The sequence below is a fragment of the Gambusia affinis genome, linkage group LG12 (assembly GCF_019740435.1).
Source record: "Gambusia affinis linkage group LG12, SWU_Gaff_1.0, whole genome shotgun sequence".
In the NCBI taxonomy this organism is placed as follows: Eukaryota; Metazoa; Chordata; class Actinopteri; order Cyprinodontiformes; family Poeciliidae; genus Gambusia; species Gambusia affinis.
The window spans coordinates 10,772,591-10,799,263 of record NC_057879.1 but is presented as its reverse complement, the minus strand read 5'-3'; the positions used below and the strand labels follow the sequence as shown (position 1 = coordinate 10,799,263).

The following is a 26,673-nucleotide window of genomic DNA, read 5'->3' as shown; positions in this document are numbered from 1 at the left end:
TGTCAGCAGGATTACACCGTAAGTCCAAATTTAATTTCATGTACCTTGGTAGTGAGATGGAACTTGGCCAAAAGAAAAATCTATCGCATATCGCTGCAGATACAGATCACTGTATCTTTAAAAGAGGGAGATAAAGCAGTGGCCTTGGCAAAGGATGCACTCTGAGTGTAATTCTTTTGTGTTTTTGGCTGTCAGCAAGATTACATAAAAAAAATTTAAAAAACCTACTAGAAACGTAGTGCTCATCGACGTCAGATATGGACAATTCTTTTATGAAAGTATTCAAGCACTGGCCTTGGTTTAAAAAAAAAATCTTTAACAGGGCTTCTAGTTCTTCTTATTAACCATTTTTTGAACACTTCTACTGGTAAAAACACCCTTCTACTCGTTGCAGTGGCTGCTGTTCAATGTAAACGAGTGATGTGTTTAACAAAAAATTTAATCAACTTAAAGTGACATATAAAACATTCATCAGTGCAGCCCCAAATTCTTAATATTTCCTAAAAATATATCTGTCATCTGCTTTGCAATATATATTCAAAGTTCTCACTATCATATGAGAAGTTGTTTTGAGCTGCATTATTTAGTGCTTTGTAAAGATGCAAATATATTAATAAGTCACACACTTTTCTATGCTTTGCTATGCCAAAGAAAGGCATAGTGTTTGACATTTATACTAATGTCAAAACACAAACTAAGACATAATTATGGAATCTTTAGCAGTTTTGCATTGCCTTATTGGATGGTCAACCTCTTTGACAGCCTCTGACAAGTTTCCTTCCCTTATTACCATGTTTTTATCTCAGACCATTCTCAAATCAGCTCGTACCAAAATCCACATCCCATCCCAATAAAACCACCAGACCAGACATGTGGAGTGAACAACTGCTACTTGTCAGTTTCTTCAACCTTTAATAATCTGTGGATCCTCCAGAGTTGCCATGGGACTCCCGACTGTTTTCTATAATCACATGATACTGTTTTTTTCATTAATGATCTCCAGCAAACCTATGAGGCCCCTGCAGAACAGCTGGAGTTTCAGATCAATACACCATTGATGAGCTTATTTTATGGATCATATGTTGAATCTGTGCTGACCTTTTCGCTCCTCTGCTGGTTTTGCAACCTCAACATCGGGTAAAAAAAAAAAAATGCACTAAGAATGCACTAAGAATCCTATTACATGTAAGTAATAGGATTCTGGGAGTTGAACAATGCACACTTGCAGAACTGTTCAAAAGAAAGGTAATCAGTAAAACTAGTGCCATTCTTACTGACAGTTCTCATCCATTACACACAGGGTTCCAGTTTCGGCCTGCTGGCCTCCGACTTGGGCTTCTCTGTATGAAAAGTAAGACATACAATCACTCTTTCATCCCTACAGCAAATTCCCTTTTTTTTTTCCCCACCAGTGGGTCATTTTGTGGGCTCTAGTGTCCCTTATATGACAGTAGGCTGACAGGAAAGGGGGATGGAGAGAGCGGAAGACATGCGGCAAATGTCGCCAGGTTCCGGAATCGAACCCGCGACGACCGCGTCGAGGACTGAAGGCCTCCATATGTGGGTCGCGCTATCCCCTACGCCACCACAGCACGCCCAACAAATTCCCTTTTTTAATACAGGACAAGACAGGAGGAGTTAAATTTGATTGGTTGCTTGATTAGCTGATATTTATTTTTATTTGCTTCACATATGTTACTGTTGTTGGTCGTAATTATTGGCTGATGGCAACATACACTGTTGCTACTCTCCCTGTCATATGGACTGCTATCGATGTTGTTTTTGTACACTATGTTGCCCCTCAGTTTTAGAACTTTTATTGTATGCCTGACCCTGAGCCTTATATTGAATTTCTAATGAAAGCTATTGGTTGCGTGGGATTTCATTTAGAAGTATTGGAGTTAAGGGTCTGAACAGAAGTGCCCACACTGCTCCAGTTTTTGTTTGCCGAAATTTTGTACAACCTGCATGGTTGTTTTTTTTTTCATCTTTGCCACACCAACAACAACACAACCAAAATTATGCAACAACATTGGTGGGTGTGATCTGACAAAATGTGGAAAAAGTTCATAAGGTATGAAGACTTTTGGAATACACTGTACATCATAACAGCAGAATTTTCAGCATTCATAACAATTCATACAAAATATTGTTTCTTATCTTTATTGGACAGCAGTTTGTTGACATGTCGGTCTGAATCAGTATTCTAATTTTGTGGATGAGCCTAAATGAAAATAAATGACAAAAGTCACACTAGAAAATGTTAACGTCTTGATTCCACTGGTTGGCATTTTCTCACACATCATAAATTATTTTTATGCCAAGGCAATTCTCAAAGAAAATCCCTATTTATCTGTGTTAATATTAGCCTCTGATGGCAAAATTTAAAACCAATCAAGTCTAAATGGGAGCAGTTTGCACTGCGGGGTTTAATTTCTATGTGGTCTGAGCTACATCTCTGCAGTTATCCAGCATGTTGTCAACAGAAAGCATCAACCTTCACCTTCACACAACTCCATGTGACTGTAGTAATCCCTTAGAAAACATTCAAGGCCACTACAGCGTGTATCCACTCACTTTAACCATTCAGAACACTTTTTTTTTTTTTTTTTTTTTTTACAACCTTGTGTGTCAGAATGGAGAAGCTTACGCAAACTCACTTTCCAGATGGCAGAGGTGTAAGTCGTGTTAGCACAGGTAATGCGATCAGAATAATGTGTTTACATCATCAAGGGTGAAAGAAGATGAGCAGGAGGAGGGGGCAAGCAGCAGAGTAGAAGTATTTAAAGCAGTGAATGTGCAGAGGTGAGAGGTTGTGAAAGAAGGGCTTGGGAGGAAGAAGGGATAATAAGAAAAGGATGCAATGGATGATAAACGATGAGAAAAGGGGGAAAAGACAGAGACGAGGAGGGAGTCTCCTTGTCAATCAGATTATGAACCAATCATTTGACAGAGAATTGCTTTGACCTGAAACCGTGCAGATCGCATTCGCTCCCACACGTACGTACACATCAACAGATGCACTCACAGTCATTTCCACACAGCTGTATGGAGATAAATGTGTCTCACTCGCATCCAGTCTGGTGTTAAGTGCACGTATTAGGCCGTATCAGCATTCATGTATGGTCTTCGTTTGGGTGTGTGTGAGTCTGGGTGTAAGTAAGTGAATCAGTAATGAGTGAGTGATGGATGGACGATAATGCACATTTGGCCCCTCTCACAAGCGCTGGGAGAGCTTGAATGTCTGGCCAGGCTCACACATTACTCTCGAAGAATTGTGTCAGATAAGACGGCTTTCTAACTTCTGCACCGTAAACTGTAAGGAACACGTCTCTCTTCCCCGCTCCTCTGTCTTTCCACGTTTACCTTTCACTACATTCATCTACTTCTCTAGCTCTTCTCAAAGTCCCCCTTCTGTTTCTGACTCCATCTCACTCTAGCTGTCTGCTTCTTAGTAATGGAGCTAATTTGTTTAGCTGGCAAAGAGTGTCTGTCCATTAGGACAGAGGCTGTTGGTGCCAAGGGAAATGGTGACAAATCAAGCCAACGTGAGTATCTGATCTGTGCACATTATTGTGAATCTTTTTGTATAAAGCAAGAGAAAATAGGCTGTAAAAGGAAAAGTGTCTGCTATTAGAAAATCATTTATTTCTAACTCTCAATCAGCATACCTGTAGCTTACATCTACATAGAGCTCAGCTTTAATGTTTGGAAGAGTCGAAGTGATTTTCGCAGGTTGGATCATTCTTGTTTGTTACTCCACTTTATTGAGTTAAGTTAAAACAACAGGAAAATTGATGGCTTGGATAATAATATTATGTAGCCCTGTACTTTTGGAGAAGGGTAACTGAGAGGAGCTCAGAAGCTGAAAGAAGCCATGCAGTTCACCCTTCACTGTTAAAATTTCTTTCCACAGAGCCAATGTTAATACATTTTAAAACCAGAAACCTTAAAAGCGAGAAACATGCTTCACTCACAGTTAGCCTTTTTTTCTGTTTTTCTTTTCCCCAAAGCAGAGAGAAAATTTTAAAATACATATTTTGACTCAAAAAGAGTCTTTCATGCCATTAAAATGGAAAATCTGCTACTGTACAAGAATTGTCTGTTGCAAACGGCAACAGATTGTTTTAAGAAAAACTAAAGTTAAACACAAAATGTTAAATAAGCATTATTTTACTTTAAAAAGTTTGTTTTATATACCTTTTGGAAAAAAAGGTATTTTTGAAGTTACGTATATCGTTACCATTAATGCAACTATCATTATTGACTTTGCAGTCATGAAACTCTGTCAAACTTTGCATGTCTTCACTGGTATTTTGATGTTTACAGTATCAGTGACAGTGTTATGTCTTAGGAACTAGTGCTCCACAAAACATACATGTCATCCTGAAAAACATATGAATATTGAGGCAACATCTCAGTGTACGTCAAAACTGTGGGCCAAAATTCTAGCAAACTATTTCGGACGCTTGATGAAATTTGCCAAAAAAGAAACAAACATTTGATCCAGTGCATACAGCTAAGAAGAAAAATTTATCAAATTGTAAGAAAATCTATGTATAGAGAAAAAAGAAAGTTAAAGACAAAAAACAGAAAAATGCTGATTTGAAAAATCTCAATGAGGAAAGAAAGGTAATTCGCTCTAAATACAGTTTGTGTAAATATCTTTTTTACAATTATATATTTAAAAGAAAATCTGACCCCAGGTTTATCTTCTACTTGATCTCAGCCACTGCCTCGACACAAAGGACTCACAGAATGATAGATTTCCAAGCCGGGCATCTCTCCTAACTCTCTCTGCCAACAGACTGACAGGGCTTGGGCATGCTCCAACTCATCCTGATGACTACATTCTTTTTTTTTTTTTTGTAATCCACCCTTTTCTGTCTCCTCTAACACCTTTTAAATGATGCGACACTGGCTGAAGAACGTGAGAAGATAAGAAAAGTGCCCCTACTTGCTTCTATTTCGTTACTGTTACGTTCAAAAAATATTCTTTGTGTGGAACATACAGTACAGGTAGATTCAGCAGGAAGAATGTTTTCCTCTTGACCTCATTTTACTTAGCACAAACATTTTTTGCCTCTTCCCAGCTGGTAAATCTACATGTTTTCTCTTTTTCTCATCATTGGATAATAGGTCAAGTCCAGAGGGAGTGTGATACAAGAAGGCAAGGTTGGCTTTCATTGATTGCTAAATCATTTTTTCTCTTTGAGAAGGGAAGACGCTGGCCACAATAGACTTATGATAAATATGCTTCCATTGCTGTATATGACGGACAATATCCACTGTGCTCTCAAGTCAGCATTTTCTGAATCTATACCCGGTGCCGGTGGGTTTGCACTTAAGTATACAACCCCAACAATTTAGCAGGTCAATGAGCAGCACTAAAAGAGAGGACGCTTGGAATGGTGTAAAGTCTTCCTCTCTCACCCTTTGTCAGTTTGTCTGTCTCCCCTGTTTGTTTGCCTCCATGTCTACAAAGCTGGCTTCAGTCTCAAGGAGAGGCTCCTTCTCTTTCCAGTGCCCCGTATTTATGTGGGCTGAGCTGGCAGATACCAGCAGATTTTCCTCCCTGAATAGCCTTTTTTTTAATCTCTTTTTTCACTCCCTTTACCCAACATTCTCTTCCTCTCTTCCTGTGTGAAAGACAGTCTCTATTGAGGTTCAAGCATCTTTTTTTTGTGAGTGCTGAAAAGCTCTGATGTTAAGATATTGCCACTCTCAGAATTTCTTTAAAGAATTTGGAAGTAAAACAACCACTCCATCCCGGAGTGTAAATATAGTTTTATATCTAGGTTTGGGAAGATTGATTGTGTTTTTGCAGACAGGGGCCACGTCTGGCCCTGGTTGGGGGATGCTGAACGGGTCCCTGACTCGCGTATGCAATCGAGACGATGAGACAGACGGGGGCAGGCAGGGCTTTGTGCACCCGCCCTTTCCCACACTCCTTTTCACCTTTTGTTGTGAGGAAAGACCAGGGCTCTCTGACATGACGAATCGCTCCGCCTGCTTAACTGAGTCAACAGCAACTGGAAAATAAGTGCAATTTAAAGATGAATATTAGGGTGTCTTGCACAAAAGAATCCTTGAACTTATTACCATTTTGTCTCTTACAAACACAAACTCCAATGTATTTTGTTGAGATTTTAAGTAATAGGCCAACATAAAGTTACGAATAATTGTGAAGTGGAAGGAAAGTGTTATGTACTTTATTTTATTTTTTTTTTTACAAATAAATACCGTATATAAAAGTATGAAAGGCATTTCTATTAACTCCCTTTACAATGATGGCCATAAATAAAATCCAGCAAAAAGAAGGAACAGACAAGACCACTGACCACCCACTCTATCAGAAAATAGATTCCACCTGCAATAGACATTAGTGAAGTGCAAAGAACACAGCAAACCTGTCAGACAGTTGGCTAATAATAAAATTCAATGATGGTGTCAGGCTTCACTGTACATCTACTTAAAAACCCCATCCACTCTTCAGAACATGGTGGTGGTAGCATCATAGTGAGGGGAGACACTTCTATAAATGTGATAAAAGACTTGAGACTAGGACAGACTTTCAACGTCCACCAGGACAAGGATCATTAATATGCAATCAAATCTATAGATTAAAGCTTAGCCAGGGGTTAGAAAAGCCCAGTCAAAGTTCAGACCACATGAGAATTTGTGGCAAGACAAACGATTTATCGAAGTTGCTACCCAAACAATCCAAACTCAGCTCAAACTATTCCGCAACTAAGAATGAGCCACACAAATCTGTGTCAGGATAAAGAGGAAGAGACACACTGCATTTGATTTTATAAAAAAGAAAATTAACCAGACCATTTTTCCCTCTGTACAGTCATACACTACACTTAGTGCTGTTTTAACTCATGAAAATGAAGGAAATAAAACCACATTGAAGTGAAAAGGTTAATAGTGTATGAATACTTTTTCAAGACCTTCCACTTATTTGAAACTGCAACTTTTTGCATTTGTTTCTGCTACAAGTCTTGCTACCACCCTGGAGCAGTAAACTAATGGTCTCAACAAGTCAGGCTCTAAATGTGCAGATTTCACAGTGGGAGAGTCAGTCGCAGGCTCAAAAACTAACACACATGCTCAGATGCAGACCCATGCCTCTGCCTAAATGCCAGCACCAAGCTGTTGCCCATAAAGTGTTTGGGCTGTCACAATAGAGACATTACCACATGAGTGAGTGGCTCTGAATGGGGCTGGGGGTGTGTGTGTATACAGAGTGTTGTGGCTATGGGGGAGCTCATGGCAAGGCAGACGACCCTGTCATCACCTCTGCCCCATGTCAAACTACCGATCGGCATCAATGGTGCATGCATCGGGCGCACACATTTACACAAACTCCTGCTGCAAGGCCTGTTGCACCTAAACAAGTTTGTAACCGTCTTTCTTTTCCACCACCAGAGTGAAACTCTCTACATTTACACAGTAGCATGTAATCAACTTACAAAAGATAAAGTGTGTAGATGGTTAGTGAATGGTTGACCCAACCAGGCCAAGCAGTGTGAGGGGTTAGGCTGAGAGGTGAATAGAAAAGAAACTGTCGCATTTTCAAAATAATTGAAAAGGCTGGGGACACTCCAGCAACAACTGGATATGAATTCCTTCTTGTTAGAGAACGCTGATGGCGCAAAATAAGCAAAGACGCATAAGGAAACACCCACATCTGAAGTGTTTATCAGGGAGCTATCGCTCAATTCTGTCAGCACTCTGTCACTGTAGATACATGCGTGTGTATGTCGCCTAAAAAAAGTCATTATGCACAACCAGATTCTTCAACAAGCCATGCAGAATGCGTGTGTGAGCGTGAGCGGTAGAAGGAGCAACATGGGTTTTAGGGGCCGTGTCACCCACGTCTCTGGAGGAATGCATGACAGCCGTGTTTTGTCGCTGCACGGATGAGTGCAGCATCACGGCAGGAGAGGAAGATGAAGAAAAAAAAAGGAGAAAGGCATGCGCTTAAGGGGAGGGGAAAAAAAGGAAAATATGTCATTTTTTTCTTCAACATGTGCTTGGTGAGGAAATTAGGTCATCCTAAGTGAAGCAATTGCTGGGAACAAATCATCATCATAATTGGATCCTTAAAGGTGTGTAAAGGTGGCCGTTTCACACACACAAACACAGTGACCAAAACACACTTCAGCAGCAAAAACACAAGAGGCTGGGAGGGGTTAAGATGGGATTCTGGCATAAATCAGAAAATGTTTGACAGGTTTATTCCTCTTTCAGGAGCCCCATTTGGGACAGAAGCATGATAGAAGAACGTTACTTGTGGCAAATATAATTGTGGTCACGATCTTACCATAAATCATGGCGTGGATGCATCACATTTGCCTGGTGGCAGCATGAGGGGAAAAGATTCCAATGCATCAGCTGACCTGTGGGATGTCAGTCCACATTCTTTCATCCCACCACCTCACCACCCCCACACACCCCCCCCTGGACGTTCACAAGCAAGAAACATGACAAATTTAACATGAAAGTGTACTTTAAATGCATCTGTTTGGATTTTTTATTTCACCTGACTCATGTCTGCAAATCTCACTGAGACATAAAGTCTCATTTTCAGGAGAGACCTGCTTTACATTTCCACACTCAAAAAAGTGCATTATAAACCATACAAAGTCATTAAAATCCATCTAATTATCTTGACCAGCTAGAACTAGAATGAAAAATATGCAATTAATAAAACATTAAGAGTTTCTTTCACTGACCTTAAGATATGTTTAAGATCCTTTACTTAAATTAACCTGCATGGCTTCTGGTAATTTATTTCAACTATTGGGAGCATTATAAGAAAATTCCGCCTTTCTAAATTCTGTGCAAACTGAAGGAACAGCTAAAGTAACACAATATTGCGATCAGTGGCTGTTTTATTAATGAACATATCATATTTTTCAAAAAAAGAAAAATATCAATATATGACTTGAAAGATTTGTATTGATTGAAAATCCCTAGATATTTGCTACCAGACACAAATTGCATGTGTACCTTTTTCTTTTGTACCCATCTGTAATACCTATCAGTAATAAGTATATAGTTTGGTCTGAACAGCCAATATCACAAAGTCTGTGACATAACAGGTTATGATCCCCAGTGTCAAATACTTTTGACAAATCTACAAAAAGCGTAGCATGGTATTGGCATCCAAAACTTCTACTAAATCATTTAAAACTTGATTTAAAGTATTCCACAAGTAATTGCTGTAATATTGCATCAAAAATGAAGCATACCATCATGTTTATTTTGCTACTAAACCTTAGATTTAACCATAGCTGTGTTTACATGGTGTGATGAAGATTGCACACTTAACCTCCCAACCTCAGTTTTTCCTCCATTTCCCAAGACAACTTCCACTCATTATTTTTTTTCCCCCCTTTTTAAAAGACAGCTGCATTCACTAAAGCATTGCACATGCAGCCATGCAGGCTATCCCATACATATAACATGGGTTGAATAAATCTCCATAAAGCATCTGCATTCTCTGATACTGCTGGTATCCAGTGGAACAGCATCAACAGCTGGGCAAAGGCCTGGAGAAGAACAAGGCAGGCCAAGCAGTAATTGCCATGAGCCGTGTCACTTATCAAAATAATTGACAGCGTTTTCGAAAAATGTGGGAAGGGACTGTTTATCCAGGTGATCCCAACCCAGAGGATTGGTAATGAGAGGTCTGGTTTTGTCATGGTTTGTTCTGGCAAGCAATGTTCTGGTTCTGTGGGTGTGATTTTATTTTTAGTGAACTGAACATTTTTTTTATAAAACAACAAATGCTGCAATTTTTGAAGCTCTTTTGCTAAATTGTTCATTCAATAGTTTCATGTAATTTGTCAAAAGCGTTGCCTTTGAAAAGAAATCATGCCCCTTGAGCTTTTTCACATCCCGTCACGTTGCATAATCTTCAATTAATAGTTTTTTTTTTATTTGTTTGCTTTTTATGGGACAGACCAACAGAGCAGGAAAAAGATTAATAGTTTTTAAAAAAAACAAAAAGGTTTGTTGTATCGATTTGTACTCACAACCCTTAGGTCTGACACTAAACAATAGCTATTGCACCAGCTCATGCATAAGAATTTGGTGATTGGATAACTGTCAGTCCTTTCCCTTCCTTTATTAAGAGTGATAAGACAAAACACACTGTTGAAGGAAAGAAAGACATATGAAGTCCTATTTGCTGTGAGCCATGCACAGCAAACATGTGGAAATGTGCTCTGGTCAGGTGACGCCAAAATGTGGCTCTCTGGCAACATGCAAAACATTGTGGTTCTTGGAAAACTATATGCTACACATCACACTGAACACACAGCACCTATTGTAGACATGGTGGTGGCCATACGTAAGTCTGATCTGCTGAGGAAGCCAATTACACTTGATGGGAAAACGGATATGACTAAATACGGGACGATTTTGGATGAAAATGTGTTGCTACTAAAGACATTAGATTGAAGCAGATTCTAGCAAAGCAATCCTAAACATACAATCAGGGCAACAATGGATCAAAGCAGGCTTTTTGTTGGAATGACCCAGTCAAATCACATGGCTAAATACATTACAGAGTCTCACCAAGTCTTGAAAACTGGTGTTACAGATACCGTCCATCCAGTCTGACTTAGACTGCAAAGAATGGGAAGAAATTTATGTTGATGTAGAAAACTAAAAGAGATATTACTAAAAAAGACCTGCTGCTGTAGCTGCAGCAGATGTTGGTCCCATGGAAATTTAATTCAGGAGGTTGAATGCGAATGCATCCAACATAGTTTCCAGATAATTATTTGTAGACAATTTTTCAAACCATTATTTTCCATCCTATTCACAACCAGACACCACTCAGTCTACCACATAAAGTCGCTTCTCCCGCCTCCTTGTGTTAGTAGTGCCGAGAAATGTGAGCCAAAGGGGTAGCAATATGTTTTCAAGGGACTGTCTTTTGGGGAAATAATAACTCCTTGGGAGATATCCTGACGTTTGCCAATTTAAATCTATCTTTTATAACCGTTCTTATTCCCTTTTTTATTTTTTAATGTTCCCTTTTTTAAAAAAATGTTCTGCTAAGAAATTGTATAGATTTTTTCCGAATTGTTTTTATTTTCATCAACTATAAAATATAACTTTAAAACTTACATGATAATCAAATATCATTTGTTAGAGTGTAAAACTGTCAAGTCCCCACAGGCCTCTGGATCACACCACAGTCAGACTGATTGACAGGACTTTGCTGATTGTGGACCCTCCTTCCCAGCTTCTCCTCCTCTCTCTCCTCTCCTTTTCCTACTCAATCGCGAGGCTGCGCTCAACGACTCGACACCGCCAACAGGGATGCAGCGAGGGCGCAGCGCAGCCTGAAAATGGCACCACCACGCGTCCCGTGGATCTATCCATCCCTTCCCCTGCTGTCCTCCCTTCTCCTCGTTTTCCACGCGTCTCCGCCGACCACGGCCTTACGGAATTACCCGGAGAATGAAGGTGGGTGTGCGAGCCTTCGGGAAGGAGTTGAGTGGGATGACTTGGGTGTTCGCGCGCCGTGTCGGCGGCGGATGGGAAGCCCCATAATCCCGGCGGTCCCGCTTCCCGGGGAAGGAGCGGAGCGCTGCGCTGCGCGGCGGCACAAACTCCCGTTAAGTGCTCGTCTCGGTTATAAATCATGCATTGAGAGAAGCGGGGAGTGTTCGTCACGTTTCTCTTTCCCGAGCATGCTGGCATTAAATTTGTATTGTATGTACACTGAGAGACAGCTAGAGATGACTGGAGACATTTCACTTTCTGACACCGAGAAAGGTTTTTTTTTTCTCTTTTCTTTAACGTTACAAATCTTCCCCCGACTTAACTTAATCATGATTATTCCAAACAACATGGACATATCTGCCAAAACATTTCTTAATTATTGATATCTTCATTTTTAAATACAGATAAATGATGACTTTTCTTTCTCTTTTTGCTTCTCTTGCCTCAGTCTGCAAATGAGGAGCAGCAATTACATTAAATTTGTCACACGCTGCTGCTGAGCCTCTCCGGGTTATTGTATTAACATCGATGCTCAGCCTGAAATTAGCCAATGCATTTACTCTCTAACTACTCTTGACTGCTTGTTGGAATGAAACATGGGAGCTGGGCTGCCTTCACGGGAACGAACTAAATCCAGAAGTTATTTTCCTCCCCCCAAAAAACGTGACCCAAGTGAAGCTGCTTTCTTTCTTTCTTTTCTTTTTTTTCTGGGTGACTTGATGGAAACTGGAAGAGACAGTCTGACTGAAGATGATACAGCTGTGAGTTGTCACTCTGTGAATCTTTTCATTTGATATTCTCTGAAATCTCCAGTTACTCTTGATCTGATTGCTCAACAAAGCGCTCCATCCCTGTGATACTTTCCTTTCTCAACCACACAGAAAACATAAACTCCAGGCTCACTCACTGATAGATGTCACAGTCAAGTGACTCACATCGCACAGCGGAAGGTGTAATGGGACCTCCTGTCTCTGCCTGAGTTAACTGTATAAGATGTTTGTACATACGTTGTGCTGAACATATGTCACAGCCCGGAGCTGCGCACACAGAACAAAGATTCAGGAGGATGTGTAGGTACAGAGGAGGAGGAGTGGTTGAGGAGGATGATACAACACGTGAAGGAGACTCTAAAACACTGCTGAAATATTAATTGAGACGAGCATGTATGATGAAACCAACTGGAAGCCAAAGGAAACTCCTGTTGATTTAGATAACAGCATTAAGCCATGTTTTGGTCTGTGTAGGCGAGGGCTTATTGAAGGTGACGGTTTGAAAATTCAGTTTCAGAATTGTCCTTTTTTTTTCTTGCCAAATGTTTAAATGGTTATAGTTTTCTCAGGTTTAAAGGAGTGTAGGGTAATGGATCATGGGTCCTCGTGGCAAAACACGATGGTGGCAGCATCATGGAGTGGAGGAGGCTTTTCCTTTAGCAAAACTAAAAGTGATACAGAAAAGTTCATTCTTCTGGCCAGATATATTAACGATATACGGAGCATAAATGCCTATAACATCTTAACAAAAACTGCATGCAAACATTATGTGATCATGGCTTGTGAATGAGATAATTTGCACACCTTGATATTTTAGTGATGACTGGAATTCAGTATATTGTGCGGGTCTAGTTGTCAAGTTATGAGAATCAAATTTGTTGGGCAGTGGACAGTTGACTGACTACTAGAACAGGAAGCCCTACTAATTAACAATCTAATATAGGTTCATAGCATTTGGTGTTGTTCTGTGAAGACCAGAATGGCCAAAAGATTTAAGTTTCTGCACTTCAAGCACTGAAGAACTAGGGGTAAAATTAGTGGATTTTTATTTAAGGGTCAGTATTATGTATTTTCCAATCACGTATGCTGCGTATATCAAATTCAACTTAGAAATTTGACGCATTAAAAGTGGCCTCCGCCTCTTTAAGAAACTGCCTTCAGCACGTCTTCACAACAATGCTTCTCATTATGCCATTTACACCCATTATTAGGAGCATTGGACTGAGAAGTAGTTCTATGCTGAGCTCAGCAGATCCAAAGGAGGAGCTGCGTGGAAATAGGCGGCGCTTTGGGTGAGCAGAAGTTTAGGCACTCCTGAGTGGTTGCCATGGGAGATTCAATGATTTCTCAAGCATCCCTGAATGAATCAAAGCAACAGTCCAGGTATGCTTTTGATGAGAGAATAACATAATATGATATGAAGCTAAAAAAGTTGATTTCACATAATACCACACTTTTGTTTTTTGTTTAAAGGCTGATTATCAGTATCAAAATGACGTTAAACATAATAATAAATATGTTATATCAGTTTAAGTCTGCGCTTCAGCTTGTCTGGTTTAAATGAAAACCAGTTTTATGTTGATGCAATTTGACATTAGTGTTTTTACCCAGTAGTATCATACAGTGTGAAACCCAGCCCCTCATTTGGTCTGTGCGCAGTTCATGTTCAGAATGACACATTTAGAGGTCACTGAAAGGTTAAAGTTGCTTCACATTTTTTTAAACATTTTTCAAATGATGCAAGCTGGAGTAAATATCAGTGTTTATCTGTTTCAGGTGTGTTTGGTCAGCTCCTGAGCTAAATTGCACCTTAAATCCCATAGCTCATCTTGTGTTTGCAGAAGTGCTAGTGAAGCGAGCATTCATTTGGTCCAGTGGGAGAATAATTCAATAAAGCACATTTTGGCTTCACCATTTGGCCTCCCAGTTATTGCTGTGGCCACACCTTTATACCTTTTACATCTCTGTGTGGGTGTGCATGTTTCACACTCATTCCTCTCAGTGTTTGTTGTATTTCAGGGAATCCTCCTTTTGAGTTCCTGTAATCGCAAAAATGGGGTTGTAAGAAATGAGAAAGAACAAAAAACATACCCCCTTTGGCTGAGTTGATAGCAGGAACACTATTAGAAAACTGTGGGAGTTTTAAAAGCTTCCTTTAGTCCCAGACATTGATCTGGTCCAAAACTGTTGACATTTACAAGGAACTTTAAAGCTGAAGGTGGATTTGTTGCGACAGAATTGTTCCCATGTAGGTACCACGGCACACGGGAATGGATTATTTCAGACGTTGAGAGGGGGAGTGATTTACAGACTGTCTTAGTTATGAACGATAAAAAGAAGAGGACATGATGACCTGTGGCGCACCAGCAGAGGGAGCCCTAAACACCCTCCATCTGGACCCGGAGGGCTTACTGATGTAATTGGAGGGAGGATGCTCACAGGTCTTCCTTTTTTCTAGGAGTGTCCTCATCTCTGGGTCCTCTTTACCTCAGCCTATAGCGCATTATCTGGCAATATTGTTGCTTTTGTGCAGAATCATGTTCTTTTTGCTTAATTTAATTGCTAAGCACGAGACTCTAAGAAGGAGTTTGATTTCCTCTCGTGCAACTGAGCCGTGATGACTGTACACTAATTAAAAGCAGATGAATAATTTAATTGCTTATTTTGGATGTGCAAACATGAAACTGAATTAAAGAAAAGGAGGCTGGAGAAAAAGAGCACAACACAAAAAAAAAAAAAAAAAATGTTACTCAGTCGCAGTTTGGAAAATACAGCTTTTCATTGAACTGGCCTCAGGGTGTGCAGGGAAATTGCTTTATTGCCTCACAGGGTCAACATGAGGGTGAGCAGTTTTAGTGCAAAGGCAAGCATACTTTATGTTAAGCCTCCCCTCGATTTTAGCCACACACACGTACACACACTCGCTGCGATTCTCACAAGTTCCTGACTTAGGTATAATGTTGGGTCAAAGGTCTCATCTGCTTTAATTGCTTCAATCTATAATGGTTGCTTGTAGTTATCGGCAGAGCCATACCTCAGTGCGCGTGTGTGCGTCTGTGTGAGTGAGGCCGAGAGATTGCTCTGCTCCCATGTAACAGCCGTGACCTTGGACCAAACAGGATATAGATCTCCCCTCTCATCAGAGAGCAGCAGACTGGAGCAGCAAGCATGAGCATCCTCTCCTTTTTTTTATAACTTCTGCTCCAATTTCTCTCTAATCCCCCTTTTTTTTATAACTGCTCTTCTCTGTTTTCTGTTTTCAGCCCTCCCTTGTGCCCTCCATTTCTTACCTTCTAGTTGCTTTTGTTCTCTTCGGTAACCTTGCTACATTTATTGTGACTTTGCATGAGCAGTTGGGCAGAGCCGACAAATAGCTCCTGTAATGAGACTGATTGGTGAACTTAGAGCTACACCAATCAATATTATAGCCAGTTTCTGATTGCTCTTTTTTGTACCTGTGTGTTCTAGATAATGTCGATAAAGTCTTAACCTTAATCTTAACTCTTACAATTTTTCTGTACCATTAGTAAGGAAAGTAGCTACTGGCTATCTTTAAAGTGTGTGGAAGTTGCAAAATAATATCACCACTTATTTTTATAACTGGTCATTACCATTTCTCTCTAATGGGAAAGCGTAGAAGAGTGCACAGTCCTGTTGTTGCTAGCACTGTTGCCTTCGATCAACAACATCTTAGGATACATTCCAGCCTGAAACATTTCTGCATGAAGTTTGCATGTTCTTCCCTTGCATACATATTCTCTCTCTGGATACTCGTACATTCTCTTCAAGTGAATTCTTCCCCAAGAATAAGTGTATGCTTTCTCTCTTTGTTGCCCCTTGTGATGGAAAAGTTCTTCATTTGTGGAAGTTGCTTTCTTGAGAAAGAGTTGTTGGAATCCTAAATGCTTCCTGAAAGTTTTCCAACACGATTCTGAATCTTTCTTGCTTTCTCTGAATCTAAATGAGCTGCAGATGCTTTGACCTACAGTTTTCTTTTAAATAGCTGCTTTCACCTTAGTGCATTTTTCATCTCTTAATTTATTTTTAAACATTTCACTCAAACTGAAATCTACTAGCTGCGAGTGTTCGCTACTTAGCAGTAGCATCCATACTAAAGAGTGTTGTTTTGGATGACCTGGCAATAATTTGGAATAGTGCTTTAGCTGATCAGCTGTTGATGTTACTCTTGAGTTTCTCATTGTTCAACTGATCCTAGGCAACTATTGAAACCACTTTGCTTCTCTGCACAAACACATCCAAAAACACATCCAAATGGATGTCTGTTCATAGGACACACATAATGTCAGCTTGGTGTGTTTGAGACCCAAGCACCACCTCGTATTTATGAGAATGGAGGATGTGCAACAAATACATTTTATTACCCGAGACAACACTGAATGCACCGACGTGTGCAGGTTAAGACGAGTCCAAACCAGAACAAAGCAGAAACAAAAGTGAGTCTGACATTTAAAGGACCAACACACAGACTGACAAGAATCTAAAGGACAGAGTAACCATGGGAAGCTTGCTAATACGTAAACTGAATCCTGGTGTGCAGGAAGCAGCGAGCTAGACCAAGTGGAAAACACAGACTCTGGAAGTCAAGCAAGGACACAAACAAAGAACTGTAAAACCAAAACTAATGAAAAACAAAACACAGACAAGACAAGTAAATGAAAACAAGACGCGGAGAAGATAAAAATCAAAAACAGCACAAACCACAGAATCAAGGCACACATGCTTAACTCCACCCACTCATCCTGTTTAAATGTATGGTTGGGGGGCAGTTAGGTGGTCAGAGAATAGTGTCACATAGTCTGGGGGCTGACTGATAGATAGGGTTATAAATATGAGCCAGTGACAGAAAATGATTCTGCCACGAGGGCTTCGCCTCATCATGGATTCATAGTGCGTTTGGGAGTGTGTGTATGCGTGTGCGGGTGTGTGTGTGTGTGTGTGTGTGCTTCTGGGCGGTACAGTGTGGAGCTGAGGGGACACAAATCAAACGGGAGAAGGACAAGAAGAACAAAGACTGACAGGTAGCCCAAGATAAAATAAACAGCACAGCTTCTATCCTGAGCCTTTGTGTTGTCTTGCTGGGCACAAGCTTTTTCACCGCAGCCGTTTGAATGTGAAGATGCGTAAGCATTCGTAGTGGCATTCTTGGTAAACATTGCCTGGTAATGCTCTTTATGACATTACCGTCAAATATTAATCCAGACAGCAAAGCACAAAACCTAATCCACTCACTGAATTAACACATCAAATAGCTCCTTGTGGTTTTATGTGCAGTTTATGCTGTTCAAAGTCATTGTTGCTGTGAAATAACAGCACTGAAGATAAAACAGTCCCCATAAAACATATATTGTAAAGATGCAACTAGTCATGCTCATTAGGTCCCATTGAGGTGGCAGGGTAGGAGTTGAACTTTCTTTTAATGTTAATGAAGGGGGCAGTACCAGATTTCCTTTCAGGAACTGGTAAATAGCAACCAACATGACTGGTTCACGTTTCCTTAAAAACAACAAACAATCCATTAAATTTCTTCTCCGTGTTTGTGCAAGCATTAGCTACTATTCAGAGCCTTTTGGGTCGTTCAGAATAGAGCTCACAAAGTGAATGGCTCAGAATTTTAATTTGTCTGGTCATTTACCATATATGTATATTTTTTTTGCCACTTTTCTGAGATAGATGAATTTTTCCAGATTAAGTTGAAATGTGTACTAAATCTTTCCTTCTGAACCCGAACAGTAAATTGGGTACCTTATTAAGTAAAATAAAAAGCATGAAATGTGATGTAGTGAGTAAGTGAACATTTAGAATTTAGCAGCTATCTTACAAAGATAGGAACAGAAAGTTCCCATGACTGTGACTACAGTCATAAGAAAAGTTCACCCAGTGACGCAGTAGTCAGTAGCCGCCTTCAGCTTGATGTTGTTATTTTCCGTACAACTTCATCGGTGTCTTACAGTGTTGTGATGGGCATTTTACCCACATTTCATTACAGAATTGCTTTACTTCCTTGAGTTTTGTGGGTATTTGTTCATGCATAGCTATCATAAGGTCCCAACCACACCATTTCAATAGGCTGAGGTCTGGGCCGACCCAGTTGGCTTTTTTTCATTTTGCTTTTCATTTCATTGTAGATTTACAGTTGTGTTTTTGTTCTTTTCCATGACTCACAATCTAGGTGCTGTAAAATTAGCCCACATCATCACTCCTACCTCACCATGCTTCACAGTTGGTATGAGGTGTTTGTACTGATATACCATACATGCTTGGTTTCGGCTATAAGTGGAGAAGTGCATTGTGCCTAAGCATCTCCACTTTGGTAATCTGCCCTGTTCCAAAAACGTTTGGTCCATTTTGATGCAAACCTAAATGATGATGTCATTATCTTTTTAGAGAGAAGAGAACTCATATTTCTCCTGTTTTTTCTACTGTCATGACCTTTGAACCTTTTGCATGAATTTGCTGGGGCTTCAAAGATTGACAGCTTGTATATTATTTTTCTTTGTGACGAAAAGTAATAATGTTTTTACTTACAAATTTAAATTGTTTATAAGTAACTTATATCCTCTCCCAGATTGATGGGGATAAACTTTTGCTTCTGTAAGGTAATTGCAGTGTCTTTCCTCCCTGGCACTGCGGTGATATTGTCCAGACCAACAAAATGTGTAACTCATTTATTTATGGAAGAGATCAGTCCTACTGGTGATCAAACACATTTGTTTATTGTTAGATCCCAGCTGTTTCCTTCCTTTTAAATCCAAAGCAACAATGACATATCTATTTTATTTTTTTTTTTGTAGTAATATCCCTTCCCTGTAGCTGTACCTGCAACAGAACTCCTTGAATTGCCATAGTTTTGAGTTTTCATTAGCAAATTAACAGGTAGTGACTACAGTGCCAGTTGTAATGTGTTTTTCTGCCATTTTTATGTCATCAATGTTTCAGGGACTGTCTTTACTTCAAATCTGTGTTCTTAATCATTTTCTGCGTAGAATGTGTGCTGTTGGAAGACACTTGGTCAGAATAATCTTTTCATGTACAAAAAAAAAAAAAAAGAAAAGCTATTTTATGGAACTAAACGGGGTGAATCGTTTTAGCTTTAACTTAAAGTACCACTTCAGTTCCCACAGTAAGGGGGCTCGTGTACGTCTTGACAGTTCGTAAGGTTGAATGATTCCTGTAGGATGCAGAGTTCATTAATGTCAGAGAAACCCTTCTGTCATCTTCTGGTGTCTGATGGCTGTGCTGAGGTTTGGGTGTAAGTGGGCTCCCACCTCTTCACCATCAGCACGTTTGCTGACCCCTCCCCCCTCTCTGAACAAGCCCTTAACTGCTACTCCAATCACTGATCAGTGGGCCTTGACCGCTGTCAAGCTTGTCCTCTTCTCTTTCTTTTTCCTTTGCTCCCTCCCCACCTAGTCCTGAACATTTTTGCTTGAATCAAATGTTGTTTACTTCCTTCTTTCCATCCTTCTGTTATTCTCATGTTTGTTGTACAGGCTTGTTTTGTGCTGAGCCTGTGAATGATAGCGTAGCGTTCAGCTTCATATTTAGGTTATGGGTATAGTATGTCTGCGGGCAAATGCTTGAGAAAAGACTAGATTTCATCACTTAATTCCAAATGAAAATGGTTTTGTGATTTTAAAACGTCATTTATTTGCATTTAATTTATTAATAGTTTTAGCAAACACCTTATAATCACTCATGTTTATTATCTTGTTTCTATGTAAGTTGGTCACGATTTTGGCAAGCATTTAATTACTTGTATATATTTAGTGTTTTATTTCTGTTTATTGTGTTACACATGCATGTTCTGCATGAAAAAATATCTCCACAAAACAGTTTGAATGATGGAACAATTGACTGATTCAAAATGCCCATCAACAATTAATGTATTGAGTAAACGGAGTTTCACAATAAAACCTCTCACATGCCCTGCCTGTTAATATTATGGAGATATTTATTGCATGCTAATCTTTACTATGAAGAACAACACAATTTAAATTTAAGAGTCCAAATCATTTTGTCCCCCATTTTTCCATGACTGCTCTTTCGCACACAGGCAGTGAGAAGTCGCTTCTGCTTGTAATATATATAATATCACATTGATTAACTATTCAGAAAGAGTAGAAAACATTATTTTGAATGTTTAATAAAGATATTGAAGCGAAATCGTAATCTGCTGAAGTAGTTTTCGGAAGGTCTTCCTATTTATCCACGAACCTTTGATCGGTACCTCTTTAAAATATAAATGTTACCTGTTATATCTGCATGTGCAGCACCAATACTTTTCTATAATTTCTACTTTAGAGATGCAGGTGCAGGACACAAAGTTTTGAACTGATGTGAGAATCCACAACAGAAGCCGGCCTTGGCGCACTTTCATGCGTCATGTGATTTCTTCTTTGCCTCCAACACTACAGCCAACTCCAGAGACTCCAGGCCAATTTACCCTCCTGTGACCAACCACTGTATGACAGCTCTCTGTGCCTGTGTGCGTGAGTGTGAGTGTGTATGCTCTTTCTGTCAGGCGGAATGTCTCAAGACAGAGAACAAAAAAGGTCAAGAAGAGCAGAAAAAAATGCACATTTGAAGTAAACGACATTAGAGACATTCCTAAACCATTAGCTCTGAATTACCTGCCTTACCTCTTATTCTCTGCTCTCTGCTCTCAATAGCTGTTTAATTCAGCTGAGCAGAGCGTGCCACAGTATCTGCGTGAGTCTCTGGTTTGTACAGCAACTTATTTCTGAATCCTAGAGGTTTCTTTGTGCCTGCTTTGTGCGTTTGTTGCTCTGCTCCCTTGAAGAGTCGTGGACGTACCGAGGGAAGAAGCTTATTAAAGAAAAAAACAAGTGTCTGGATCTGACGGGGTGTCAGAGTTCAACATTGTAAGCATTCAACAAGCATGCACAGGCGAACCGAAAACCCAATTCCTCCCTTCCCCACATACTCCGGAGCCTCTTCAAGCGACAAACTAGTGCAGTGCTCCTGTCATTGTCTGTAAGAATATCCTCCTTTCAGTCCCTGCTAGGGCTGTCAGCAGCACAGGCTAATATGCCTTCTGCTGCAGTGGAGCTCCAATGGTGCAAGCTTTTCATGTGAGGAATATTCAGAGTTTTCACTTTTTCAGATCTAAAATGAATAAATTGAAGGTTGGCAAAAATCTAGACAGCCACATCCCTGTTAATTTTACTGTAGCCTTACCTCTTTCAAGCCAGCTGTCCAGAGTACTTTTACATCACTTCATGATGTTAAAACAAATGTGATTTGAGCAAAGACAGGAGCATATAAACAGGGTGGGTGCATGAGGGAGTTCTTTGTGGATGTGGTTTGGCCCAGGGCCTCCCACAGATGTTTAGTCAGATTACGATCTATAATGTTTAGAGCTGAGTTAATGCCTGAAGATCTATTTTGTGTTCCCAAAGAGTTTTTTTTTTGGTTTTGTTTTTTTTGTCTTTTGGGTGGCGGTACATTTTCTGGTGATGTGCTTTCGCAATTCGATGAGAGGTGTCTGTCAGAGTCTTTGAAAGTAAGTATAGTTAATGTGCTCCAGATGATAACATTTTTAAAAGATTGCCATCAGTTAGTCACATCCTTGACTAAACTCTGCTTGTGATCTCTGTTGGTTTACTGCCTATCATTTAAAGTCAGTCACACTACAAAAAAAGGCATGTGTCTAGATTTAGCAATTTTCAAAAATCACGGTGTATTGCTTGAAAAACTGTTGCCATGGACTGTGCCGTAAGAGCGTTTTTGGTGACCTGTGCTGAGGTACTACACTAAATCTGTCCTTCGGAATGTTTTGTTTATAAAATGGAGATTGGAACAAAATCATAATGCTTATGTTCATTATGTTATACTGATGGAGTGTATACTGTCACTGTACTGCTCTCTTAATTATTGAGTTTATGGGCATATACATTGTGCTGATTGTATTTACTTTAAAGCAGCATTGGTTTGGTGGTTTCCATGATCTTATGACTCAGAATATTAGGGAACCTAAACTCTTGAGTGAGTAATGCCTTGTTGAAAGTGCTGAATGCTTCTTTGTAGAATATTGCAAATGACGCAGCTTGACTAGTGCTATTTTTACCTGTTAGCTGGCTCGCACTGTTTTAAGGCATATAACACGTCCCATTCATTTGACTTTATATGTAGTTGAAATATTCTCATAGCTAATATTTCTCTGTTTGCATCCATTTGTTTTTTTTTTTACCCCATTAATAACAGTCAATAAGCAGTTGTCAAAAACATGAATGCATTTTTTTATTTTTTTTTTAGATTTTATTTACCTGAAAGAAATTGTTTTTTATTTAGTCTCATGATGTAATTTACCGTTTGGTGTGAAGTAATTTATCTCAAAACAAGAGCCAATTGTTGAACCAGATGTTTGCAAGTGTAACTTTGCTATTTCAGGGAAAAAATTAAAGGTGAAATTCTGTCTAAGCAGAGCTTTTATCTTCTGCTCTGATGCTGTAAGTCAGCCAACTATGATTCAGAAACCATCATTTATGGATGCGAGGTAAAACCTAATTGAATTTTCCTCAGCAGAATCAGCTGCTATGTTATGCAAATAGACGTAAAATCCAGTAATATTTCCCTGCACGATTCTTATAATTGATTTTAATTTTCCTAAGTTAGTCCAGGCCAAAATGAAATGAATGTAACTTTTTCTTTATAGAGGTTTACAAAATCATAGAGAATAGATAGTTGGGTAGCTATGAGATATGTGGTGAATCAAAGCAGAAGTAGGGTTAGACTTTAATTTTTGCCAATTAAATTATTCATACATATAATTAGTTTGCAAAAGGCAGTAAGGCTCAAATATTTTTTTTTTCTCTGAAATCAATCTGGATTCTGTTTTCTTGGAAAAGAAACTGTTTGGAAATGAAAAGAGCATCATTACTGCAAAAAAGAAAACTTCCCACACACTTAAAAAGCCATTCATAATTCCAATAGAAATATTGGATATATAAGAATTCACTTAATGAAATATGAAGAGAATAAATGTCTTGAATGCATCTTTTTAAAAATGGAACCTAAAATGCTTGATGAAGACTATGGAATAATAAGGATTTTGCTGGCCAAGATCTTTTTGCAGCTGCTTTCTCTGCATTTTATTTAACCGTAACACATTTCCCACATGCTGAGATTTTATAAAACTTACTTGAAAATGTTAATTTCTTTGTCAAAAATGGTTTATTTTGACAAAAAAAAAAAAAAGAACGTCACATATAGTAAAAGTCATCTTGAGATTGGAGGGATATGCTGCGGTACCCGGCTTCAATAAGACTAGATGAAGAAAAGATGAGAGTGTGCACAGTGAAAGAGCTCAAGGACTGATTGAGAGCCTCTGGTGGTTTGTGGATGAGTGGAGAGCAGTCTGATGAAAAGACAGCAAGTGTAGCTGTCTTGGTAGGATGCCCATTTATTCGTAAAGTTCAGAGCTCAAGTCCTCCCACTCCTTCATCCTGCTCTCCATCCGCTCATTTGTTGCCCTGACAACACTAGCGCCTGTTGAACTGCACTCTCACTGGAGAGGAGGAAGGGGGAAAGGTTTGCGTGTGTGTCGTGGGAATATTCAGAGATATTAAAAGTGTATCTGTCCGTCTACTGGTGCTGTTACTCAGCAGAGTTTAGGTGCTGAAGAGATTTGGTATTGTGTTTTAAGGTGGCAGAAATGGTGCAAATAGGATAAAAGAATAATTCTGGGATCCAGAAAAGAAACCCCAAAAACTATAAAGTGGCTAAATTCTGTGAAAGCAGACAAAGTCAAAGTGATTTTGAAGTGTTTTATTACCTGATATCAGATCAGGATTTCAAATCATTGAGCAACAGTTGAGTAAGGGATTTGTCCGTCGATAAAGACTTCCCGGAGATTGCTCCACAGGTTGACAATAATTGGTGTTATTATTGCCAATCATGGTGTTAGTTCCAGTGACTGGCTAATTATTAGATTTTCAGTGTGTGCGCGTGTGTGTCTGTGGATATATACACACCACAAACAATACCAGCCCATCTGGCATGTTTCAAGCTCTTAATATCACTATCTTCCCCAATTTGACAACAAAAAAAAAATCTACTGGTTTTGTTAAGTTTAGGACATAAAATATGGGAATCAGCGTTTGTTAAAAGAAATCTAGATTCTTTAATAAGATGGAAATAGCAACAGATTCTGACACTCAGTGAATAATTATTATTATAGAAGAAGCAAAATGTGGCAAAAATATTTGATGTTAATAGCTTTGTTGTCTTGGATTGTGTTCATTTGCAGTGAACTTTAAACTTTATATAGAAATTGAACAGCTGCTTGTCAAATTATTACCAAAGCACAACTTTTGTGTTTCCAACATACAAACTTGAGAAACTTTAAATATCGCTCCCTTGTGAAAGTGAAATCCACAAGTTTTGTTATTTCTTATTTGAAAAAAAACCCTGCATAAATATGAATCTCAGGCTCCATACGAATGGAAGTAATTACACTCATGCTATTTGCAAAACACCCACTACTGTGTTGCAGTTTATCTCAAAATGAATGATCAGCAACTCGTTTACATTTCCTTTTACATTTTTCTGTTTGCAGGAGATTTTCCTTGCAGGACGTTGATTACTCGGCGCTCTGATTAGCATTTTCTTGAAGAAAAAAACTAATTTTATTAAAGAAGGAGAAAGTCAATCAAAGGAAAAAGAACTTTGCATAACGAACATAGTGGAACTTCTTTAAACTCTTGCACTTCTTCATTTTTCCTTTCTGGTGCAAATGTTTTTGTGGCAGCCCTTCTTAATAAGTAGCGGGACAGAAAGAAGGGCAGAGAGAGAAGGGGGAGAAATGCAGTAAATGGTCCAGAGATGGGAATCGAACTCCACCATTGAGCCACCTGGCGGCCGACATCTACCTGTTTTACGTTAACTGTCATGGATTTAAGCTGAAAAGATCTAATGAACTCATTATGTAGTCTCTTATTGTCCTCACTGCTGAGGCTGTGTGGTGGTCTTATTGAGCGGTCTTTGTCTTTGTGGCCCTGGCATCGTCTTAAAGTGTGTGTTTGTCTTGTTTTGTGAGTGTGCGAGTGTGTGTGTGCGTGCGGGTGGCTGATTGTGTGTAAGCGTCCTGGCCCTTTTGTGTGCCAGTCGGGCTGTTGGCAGCTTTGTTTGATTTCTGGCGTGTGGATTGCAGCTTCTCGCAGCCCAGCTGAAGCCATGGATGGCGTCCAACGAGAGAGAGGCGGAGAGACATTGAGCGGAGAGAAAGAGGGAACAAGAAAAATACAACAAGGGAGACACAGACACCCCAGAGAGAAAAAACAGCACTGAGGAAAAAAAAAATAGACGCAAAGGGAGATGAGGAGACAAAAAATAAATAAAAATACACTTGGATGTTGAGGTTTCAGAATTTTAGAGTGTCGTTTGTAGAGGAATTGGTGATACAAAGGTTCACACCGTCCACCCCCACCTTCTCCTCATCTTTCACTTCCAGAATGTAAACCTCACAGTTTGATGCTGAAAATCGATGAGACAGCTTGTCTCTCTGTAACCAAACAGCCTTCGCAGTAATCAGGTCACATGTGTATATCCACGGAGCTGAGCGTTTAGTTCCACTGGTAAGAGCCTGGGAAAGAGAAGGTAATGTTTGTCCATGACTCACATTTTTACTCTGATGCCATCTCACAGCCGCAGCGTTTGAAAGAAGCTGCAGCGTATTATTATGTAATAAGTCGTATTTGGCTGCTATTCAAGCTGGGAATTTGATTTCACAAAGCATGTCTTAGAGTGAGTTTTATTATGTTTATGTTTATTATGATTATGTTTTAGATTATTAATAGAGAACCATGGATTAGTTTTGTTGCAGATTTATGATGTGTATGCTGCTAACCTTTTAGCTCCCTAAGCTAACTAGACATTTAGGCTCATTGTCCGCCAAAGTCTCGCCTCTCACAGCATGTAAACATTTGCCCATTTTTTTCCATAAATAGCTTCTTACATCACCGTTCTTTCTCTGATTTCATTTCTTCACACCTCCCTGTCAGAGATGACAATGCAACTTTGTAGTACTTCCTTAATATTTTTTAAAAAGAGAGAAAAAAAATAGATTTGAGTGTCTAATTGCTGAAAACTGTTTGATTCCGATATCTGTTTTATCTCTAGTAATTTTCAATCTAGTCTTTCTCTTCTGCCCAGGTTTATAGTTCCTATTAAACCAATTCCCTATAGAACACACGGAACAAAGGTGAAGTAATCCGATTACATGGCAACAGACAGCTAGATTTGTGATTGTCAAACTTAAACACAATACAGGCTTTACATTCTTCTCTCATCTTTTGAACACACACACGCATACAGGACACACACACAGGCT

At 39.4% G+C, this 26,673-nt stretch overlaps 1 protein-coding gene across 4 annotated transcripts in view; it reads left to right on the top strand.

Annotated features, from left to right (window-relative positions):
• The first annotated feature begins 11,281 nt into the window (after window positions 1–11,281).
• The window catches only part of epha4b (eph receptor A4b), a 104,013-nt gene continuing 88,621 nt past the window's right edge, over window positions 11,282–26,673 (top strand). For all 4 annotated transcript variants that reach the window (XR_006372343.1, XM_044134202.1, XM_044134203.1 and 1 more), the window contains exon 1: window positions 11,282–11,493. Coding sequence is in view for 3 of the 4 variants with exons in the window: in XM_044134202.1 (XP_043990137.1) it covers window positions 11,376–11,493 (118 nt within the window). In the remaining variant the exon portion in view is untranslated. The remainder of the gene's footprint in view (window positions 11,494–26,673) is intronic.